At 46.9% G+C, this 8,537-nt stretch overlaps 1 protein-coding gene across 1 annotated transcript; it reads right to left on the bottom strand.

Annotated features, from left to right (window-relative positions):
• Nucleotides 1–245: 245 nt before the first annotated feature.
• On the bottom strand, nucleotides 246–6,640 carry PSMB4 (proteasome subunit beta 4). The gene is made up of 7 exons (XM_026656316.1): nucleotides 6,483–6,640; nucleotides 5,599–5,805; nucleotides 3,306–3,452; nucleotides 2,188–2,269; nucleotides 1,895–2,011; nucleotides 986–1,074; nucleotides 246–386 (listed from the first exon to the last, which is right to left on the bottom strand). The coding sequence occupies exons 1-7, from the start codon at nucleotides 6,620–6,622 to the stop codon at nucleotides 374–376; spliced, it is 795 nt and encodes a 264-aa protein (XP_026512101.1). The 5' UTR covers nucleotides 6,623–6,640; the 3' UTR covers nucleotides 246–373.
• Between the last annotated feature and the right edge of the window lie 1,897 nt (nucleotides 6,641–8,537).

Raw genomic sequence — 8,537 nt, 5'->3', positions numbered from 1 at the left:
TCCTGGCCTCTTCCAGAAGAGGCTCATATACATCTGTACTTACCACCAACCATTAAAAGTAGTTAATTTCACAACAGAGGAACATCTGACTCCCTGTGAACCTCAAATGCTCTGACCCTTTGCTTCTGACTCTTAGTTACTTGTTCAGTAAAGCTAAAAATGAGACTTTTCTTCTGGTACACCACCAGTTTTAGATGTCCCATGCAGAGTACGTTTTCAAGCTTAAACACCATAAACATGCAAACTTGTTTCAACATATTTATTTCATTTACAAAACTTGTATAACTCAGGGTCACTCAGAGCTCTAAGCTCCAGTACACCGTGCATATGAAAGGCGATATGGATACACCAGCGTCAAGCAATTCTTCAGATTTCATTCAAAGCCCCTGTAAAGAGATTTTAAAAAGTCAGGTTGTTTGAAGACAAGCAGAACACACAAACCAGAGTCAACATCAGTAAGCTGGAAAAACCGATTTGGGTATTTTAGGTGTTATACACAGTGCTTGGTAAAAGGCAGTTGCCAAGACAAGTGGAAAACTGGTGAACAGGTAAGTCAGCAGCCTCTCTCTTCCCTAGGGACCTTTGTCTAGGAATGGCTTCAAAACCTGGCCATAGAAACAAAGCAACCCGGTCCAAGATTTAGCCAACCTCAAATACCTTAGAAGCTATCCCTTGGTGCAGAAAAGAGCGTTTTCTAGAAGAAATGCTTTCCCCCTCCTGGCCAGAACTATACATTCGTGCACCCAGGTTCACCCACGTTATTGCACCAAGCAGGAATATTGTTCCAAGAGCAGAGCAACACAACTAAATGCCCCCTTTTTTTTTTTTTTTTTTAAAGTTAATCTACAAAACCCCCACCCCATGAGGGCCAGAGGGAGGCTCAACTCCCCAGGGCAGTTAGAAGCTTGAGGGCAGAAGCTGGCCTTAAGTTACAAGACGTGTCAGTTTGAGTGTTCAGTGAAGTGTACAACTTTTGGCAAGTTACCGGATAAGATGTGCTATGTCCCAGTTGGTTTCTACGGACAGAGGTCCTTCCACTTCAACTCCTTTCTCGGTCACGATGGCAAGTTCGTACTAAGGAGGAGATCAACAATTAGAAGTGCCAGTAAAGCCTGACTAATGCAAATGAAATCTGAGATTGCTAGTGCTTTGACATGGGGTAAATAATAGTTTATGACCAAATAATGAATATCTGAAGCTCACCTTTCACTGAAAAAATTGTTAGGGTTAACTTAATTTGCTTTAACATAACTACTCAGTTAGCTTCACCTTCAATTACCTTTACCTTTTGCCCAACGAAAGGAGGGGTCATACACAGCTAACTGAAGGACTAGGCTGAGCCCTGACACTCCTTATCTGAAGTCAGCTAGCTGGAGTGACTCATTCTAATAAGTGCCAATGTCAATTCCCGCATCTGAAATGTTCAGAGAAACATCAGCTAATTTGGTGTATTTTGCCTACTTAAATATCCTTACAAAAACTTGAGACACAGATAGTTTCCTTGCCAGTTCTGTCTGGTAGTTGGCAAACTGCGTTTTGCTGTTGCTAGGGATAGAGGAACCACTGCAAGTCTTGAAAAGCTGGATTGAAAAGAGCAGGGAACAAGGACTGAGCTCTCTTCCCAGCTTTGCAAACAACCTGTGACATCCTGGGCAAGTCACATCTCAAACAAATATACTCCCCATTTCACTATCTCACAGAAGTGCTGTGAGGCTTAGCAGCTCTAAGCCACTCTGAAGTCAGGGGAAGGAAGTTGCTATAAGACAGCAGAGTATCATGACTGAATTTGAATCACACAAACTTAGAGGCTGGACTCTGCATGTCAGTTCAGCCAGCACAACAGGCACTGCAGTTCCTGCAGGATGACCAGGGAACACCAAGGCAGGACACTTACTCTGTTAAATGATCGGGCATCTCTGTAATACAAGATTTTCATGCAGCGCTCAATCAGGTCCCGGGCCTCATCCTTCGTCAGGATGGGTTTCTTCTCTAAGACTTCTCTCATTAATGGCTGCATTTAAAAAAATCAATAACTCAATTCCACGAGGCTGAAGTTGCAGTTAAAGCAACAGAGCAGCATGCACAAGTCACAGCCCAGAACTCAAGCCTCTGACTCACACTTCCCTGCTCTTGCCACTAAACTATGCTGCCTCTACAGTTCCCAATCAATGTTCTACAAGCACTTACCTGAGCTAGATAAGCTCCATAGCCAGTAGCGAGTGTAGGGTCTTCATAGGCAACACCCAACATGTCAACGTACCCTAGAAAACTGAACACAGAATGAGAGAGATTTTCATTCCTGGTTGCACAGAAGAAACATCAGAACCCTCCTGGGGTTGTAGCCAGCTTACAAATGCAACTCCAGCACAAGTTGACAAAGCAAACACCCCTCAGGCTAGCCAAGAAAAGGTGAAGTCCAGCTGATACTCTGGGCACACAGGCAACTAAAGGAAGGAATGTTCAGTGGCTCCTGTTTTAACAGATAGTTCTTTCGAGGCCAAGCATCAAACAAACTTCCAGACTACTACTCAAAAGAACTGCTTGGAGTCAGGGTATTTTCTGGCCTTCAAGTACACTGCTTACTCCTCTTTTTAAAATACCCTCTAGTATTTCCCTCTGTAGCAGACTGCATTCGAGCGGGATGTGTACTGCTAGATAGAGTGAGGGCCCACTCCCCTATGAAGTGGTTTAGGAAAAAAGCCATCAGTCAGTGTGGAATGGGGGCTCTCTCTCCTAGACAGGCTGTCCCTGAGGAGAAGCAAGGAGAAGGCTGTAAATTGAGTGGAGGGGGTGGGAGAGAGAGTCCATTTGATCTATGGGACACCAAGGGCCATAATGGCAGGAGCATGCAACTGTGTATACAAAAGGAGGCCTCACCTGCACACACAAGGGAAGCAATTACACATTCAGTTGCAACAACTGCATATGCAAATTATATAGGCAGTCGTGTGCCCCAGTACTGAAAATCTGGCTCACGCAATGGAAGGGAAAAATATCCATGCACCATGATACAAGATATAGTCTGATCTGAAAGAGGCAGCAAAGTGATGCCCCAAGACCTCAGATTAGTTAATAACAAAAGTTTGATAAGACCATATTGAAAGCCCTTTCCTATGCTTTACAAACATTTTTAGATCTTTCAAATTTACTGTTTGTCCTTCCTTAAATCAAGCCCTGAGCTTTATTCTACCAGGGACTATAAATAACACCTATTTCTATTGTGCAGGGAGTGGATTGAGTCCCTGAAGTGGAAACGCAGCAGAGAAGTTACACTACACATCCCGCATAGCTTGTGCGGGACTTACCTCTCCCCATTGTAAAAGCCTCCAATAACGACAGTATTCCAGAGCGGATTCATCTTGGATCTCCGGCTGTACATGGCTCGGGTCAGCCAGGAGTGAATGGCCTTTGGACTGTAACTGTGACCATCTCCCAACAGCTCCTCATCAATTCTAGTATAGAGAAGAGTTTTAGACAACTTAGAAAAACCTACAAACCATCTGACATTATTTAGATTTAACCACAGCCCCCACCCCTGCCAGCCAGGCTAGCAATAAGACATACTAAATCCTGACAGGCCGTTAAAGCAAACACACACCTGCTCTGCGTTCTTACAGGTCATCAGCCATAGATCTAAAGTAAATGAAGGATAACTGGAGAGACCTGTTGATAGGCCCTTTGTTGGAGAGACACTGGGCCTGTGAGGAGAGATTTGTCATGCAGAAATTGTGATTTCCTTCTTGCGGTGAAGGAGACTGCAGATCAAGAATCAATAGCCCTGTATTAATCTCCAGCTAGTCTGCATGCTCAAAGCCAGATAAGTAGGCGTGGTAGTGGTGAGACCTTAAAGGATGGAGACAAGTTTGCACTCTCAGTGACAGACGGACAAAGAGCTCCTACTTAAAATAACAGCTCCAGAGATGCTAAAATCTGGTTTAATTAATTTTGTAAACACTAGTTTGGGGTATCTGTGTTACATTCATTTAAAATATTTTGCTTATTTTAGTGTTAATGAAAGATGCTAGACTGGCAAACCTAGAGAGCATAAGAATGGCCATATTGGGTCAGACGAATGTTCCATCTAGCCCAGTATCCTGTCTTGCAACAGTAGCCAGTGCCAGATGCTTCAGAGGGAATGAACAGAACAGGGCAGTTATCGAGTGATCCATTGACCATGCCAGCTTCTGGCAGTCAGAGTTTTAGGTACACCCAGAGCATGGGGTTGCATCCCTGACCACCTTGGTTAACAGCCATCGATGGACCTATCCTCCCGGAACTTGTCTAATTCTGTTTTGAATCTAGTTGTACTTTTAGTCTTCACAACAATCCCAGACAAGATCCACAAGTTAACTGTGCGTTGTGTGACGAAGTACTTCCTTTTGTTTGTTTTTAAACCTACGGCCTATTAATTTAATCAGAAGACCACTGGTTCTTGTTTTATGTGAAGGGGTAAATAACACTTCCCTATTCATTTTCTTCCAACTATTTATGATTTTATAGACCTCTACCATATTCCCCCTCGGTCATCTCTTTCCCATGGTGAACAGTCCCAGTCTTTTTAATCTCTCCTCCTATGGAAGCTGTTCCACACCCCTAATCATTTTTGTTGCCCTTCTCTGTACTTTTTCCAGTTCTCATACATCTTTTTTGAGATGGGACGACCAGAACTGCACGCAGTATTCAAGGTGTGGGCGTACCAGGGATTTATATATTGGCAGAATGATATTTTCTGTCTTACTATCTATCCCATTCCTAATGGTTCCCAACATTGTTAGCTTGACTACTGCTGCACATTGGGGAAATGTTTTCAGAGAACTATCCACAATGACTCCAAGATCTCTTTCTTGATGGTAACAGCTAATTTAAACCCCATCATTTTGTATGTATACTTGGAATTATGTTTTACAATATGCATTACTTTGCATTTATCAATATTGAATTTTATCTGCCTTTTTGTTGCCCTGTCATCTAGTTTAGTGAGATCCCTTTGTAACTCTTTGCAGTCAACTTTGGATCTAATTATCTTGAGTAATTTTGTATCATCTGCAAATTTTGCCAACTCACTGTTCACCCCTTCTTCCTGATCATTTATGAATATGTTAAACAGACTGGTCCCAGTACAGATCCTTGGTGCACCCCGCTATTTACCTTTCTCCACTGTGAAAGCTGACCATTTATTCCTACCCTTTACTATATTTTAAACTTGTTACTGATCCAGGAAAGGCCCTTCCCACTTTTCTTACTTTGCTTAAGAGCCTTTGGTGAGGGTGTGTGTCAAAGACTTTCTGAAAGTCCAAGTACCCTACATCCACTGGATCACCTTTGTCCACGTTTGCTGACCCCCTGAAAGAATGCTAATAGATTGGTGAGGCATGATTTCCCTTTACAAAAGCTGTGTTGATTATTCCCCAACATATCGTGTTCATCTATGTGTCTGATAATTCTGTTCTTTACTACAGTAAAGTCTAGCGGAACAACGTCTAGGTATCCGCAGCATAGGCACGAGAGTGCAAGCTTGCCCTGCCTGGGAAATGGGGCTCCCTCTAACGGAGAGAGGGAAGGTCTGCTTCCATGGGTCAGCAGAGGAGAAATACTTACACCATCTGGTCAATGACCTGCTTGAGGTACTGGAAATCAGCGTAGTCCCCAGACGCGCCGAGCACGGTGTTATCGTTCACTTTCATGATCCTGGAAATGTTACGAAACCGGGCCAGAGAGCCGTAGGAGCCCAGCATGTCTGCAGCGATGATCACACCACCGTCAAACTTCACTCCCAGCACCGAGGTGCCTGTCACCATGGGATTCCTGGGGAGACCAGCAAAACCATCAGTGCTCCCTGAGTTGGACAGCCAACAGCAGCATTACTCTTCTACAGCGGCCCTTACTCCTCTCCTGAGCCCGACTCACAGATACGGACTATAATTCTGCTCCAAATGAACCCAATGGGGGGGGTTGGGCCCAGGGGCTGCTGATTACATGGGGATCAATGGGTCAGAAAGCACGGTGCCAGGGCAGCCCAGGCACATACAATAGGGGCTGTGGAAACACCAGCCTCCAGTGACCTTAGGGGAGCCAACCCTGTTCACCCCTTTCCCAGAAGACCCCAACACTGTCCCCTCCTTAGCAATTCACCTGTGTCCTCCCTGCTCTCAGCCATCTCCCCCCACCCCACCCATGTGGCCCTGTGGATTCGCCCAGCCACCGTCCCCCTCCTCAGAGCCCCCCCCCGCAAGATCTGCAAGTCCCTAGTTCCCCCCCCCAGTCCCCCCCGCCCCCCCCCCCCAATCCAGCCCCGTCCTCCCCCAGCCCCGCCCCTCTCCTCCCCGCCCAGCCCCGCCCCCTCTGCCACCCCCCAGCGCCCTGCCCCCCAAAGCCCCCTCCACCCGCAGGCCCCCACCCCCAGGGCTGGCCCCTCCGGCTCCGCTCCCCCCCGCCCCCCATGAGGCCGCGGCCCGAACCGAAAGCGGCTCCCGGTCACTCACTGGGTCCGCGTGAGGGGGCCCCCGCCCCCGGCCTGGGGCTCCAGGCCCGGCCCGGCCGCGCTGAGGCAGGGCAGGCTGTACAGCTCCCCCGGGGCCGGGCCCCCGGCCCAGAACGGCAGCCGCATCCCCCCGGCTTCCATCTTAGTCACTCTGACGCGGACGGAGTCTGTGCCACGCGCAGGCGCAGCCGCCACTGTCCCCTCCCGCGCGCCGTACGCCGGGCGCCACCATCTTGAGCGTGGCCCCCACAGAAAACAGGCGAGTCCCATAGGGCGCCATCTTGGGTGCGGCGTGGGTGGGGACTGGCTCCCAGCTCCTCCTGGGAGGGCCTGTGGGTGCAGCCACTTTGAGCGATGCCCTGATAGCAACAAAGCTTCCCTGAAACAGTGACTCGCGGAGCTGTGACCTGCCCTCATTCAGCGCGATGGTGTGTTAACTCTGAACCCTACTGATGGCGCGTTGCATGGAAACTGCTATTAACTATTCCATTGCTCGTCATTTCAGCAGGAACATTTCACTACCCTGGACTGGCCCTGGGGCTTGAGGTTAGTTAGGATACCAGAACTTCCCTGCCCAAAGCTATCCCCTATATTTGAATATGATCCATAAGTAAATATAATAATCATGTAACTGTCTTATTTGGATAATTGGCCATTGTAGTTATGACTGGCCTAAGGATGCCGATTTACCTCACCTTCAGAGTTGCTCTTTTTGTGTGTTGCAGGACAAGATATTCCCAGCAGAATCCCAACATGGCGCATCGCAAGACGTGCCTCTACCACTCAGAAGATCATGAGGTTTCCTGCAAATCGGTAATGCATGCTGGTATAACAGCATAGAGTGAAAACCCAATGCCATCCATCATGTCACAACATCTCAGTGCAATGCCCTGGCCAATCTAATTCTATTAAAAAACTTAGACCAGACAAATGAGTTGAGAGCTAAATCCAACCCTTGGTATGAATGCAATTCCCCAACACTTAGCCTTCCTGTATGTTGGGGTTTGTCCCAGTTACAGCCACTGTTATAGTTGCAGGAGTACTTGTGGCACCTTAGAGACTAACAAATTTAACAAATTTCTGAAACTTGTTATAGTTGTATCAGTCTAAATTTAATATAGACAGGTATAGCTGCTATTTGCACTGATGCAATTTACCCAGTTTTTTAGCATGAATAAGCTGCACTGGGGCCCCTGTATTGGTTTTGCATTTTTGTATACTAGAAATTTGCACTGGGGAAGTTACACTGTTGAATGGCCATGATGACTGAAATCCCATATGCGTTCAAGGCCTTAGTCCCAATTAATCTGAGCCCCAGCACACTGCACCACCCCCTCCTCTTGACTTCTGACAATGCAAATCCAACCCAGCTGTCTTTCTGCCTCCCCTTTTGGGATCTCTTGTTTAAACTACTCAGCATCCAATTAAGAGTTAGTCAGTGCAATTTACAAAAAGCCAGCAATGTAGAATGACATCCCCCTTCCCTTGTGCCCCATTCACTCCTCACTGTGATGCTTTGTTCTGCCATCTACACACACAGAAAAGGAAGTGACAAGCGGAGTGATATGATTAAAGCTAACGAGCTGCTGATTACCCAGCGAGAAAACAATTTCGGAGACTGTGTTTCATGAACCACATGTCTGCCTGAATCACTCAGTGAAAATAATTTCCCGGGCTGATAATAAGAGCCAGCTTCTTTGAATGACATTTTAGAGCCAAGTTACACATCATTTCTGTTCATGATGAGTTCCCACAGCAAACACAATGGTGGATGAAAGAAATGCATGGCAAACTACCCACTGTGATGTGTGTTCTAGGAAGGAGCTGTCAGGAGGAAGGCCAGATCTGTGGATCAAGCCTAGACGTCTTGAGACCTGGGTTCTGCCACAGATGTTCCACGTAACCACTCTGGGCCCAATCCCACTTCCGATGACTTTAGCAGGAATCTGTGCTGAGGGTTAAAGAATGGGAGTTGTAGGCCCCCTCAGATCCTTACTCCCAGATGCCTAAATACCTGGGTCAACATCCCTATTGACTAGTCTTAGGCCATGTCTAC

This window comes from Terrapene carolina, unplaced genomic scaffold, assembly GCF_002925995.2.
Source record: "Terrapene carolina triunguis isolate 2854851 unplaced genomic scaffold, T_m_triunguis-2.0 Scaffold227, whole genome shotgun sequence".
Classification (NCBI taxonomy): domain Eukaryota; kingdom Metazoa; phylum Chordata; order Testudines; family Emydidae; genus Terrapene; species Terrapene triunguis.
Note: the sequence above shows the minus strand (reverse complement) of the source record. Positions and strands in the feature narration are given on the sequence as shown.

Excerpts from the sequence above, each read along its gene's own strand:
- PSMB4 (XM_026656316.1), bottom strand. The coding sequence starts at position 6,622 with ATGGAAGCCGGGGGGATGCGGCTGCCGTTCTGGGCCGGGGGCCCGGCC. Across the intron at positions 3,453-5,598 it reads CAGGTCATTGACCAGATGGT|AATTGATGAGGAGCTGTTGG; the intron begins GTAAGTATTTCT and ends TCTCTATACTAG. Across the intron at positions 2,012-2,187 it reads ATGGAGCTTATCTAGCTCAG|CCATTAATGAGAGAAGTCTT; the intron begins GTAAGTGCTTGT and ends TTTTAAATGCAG.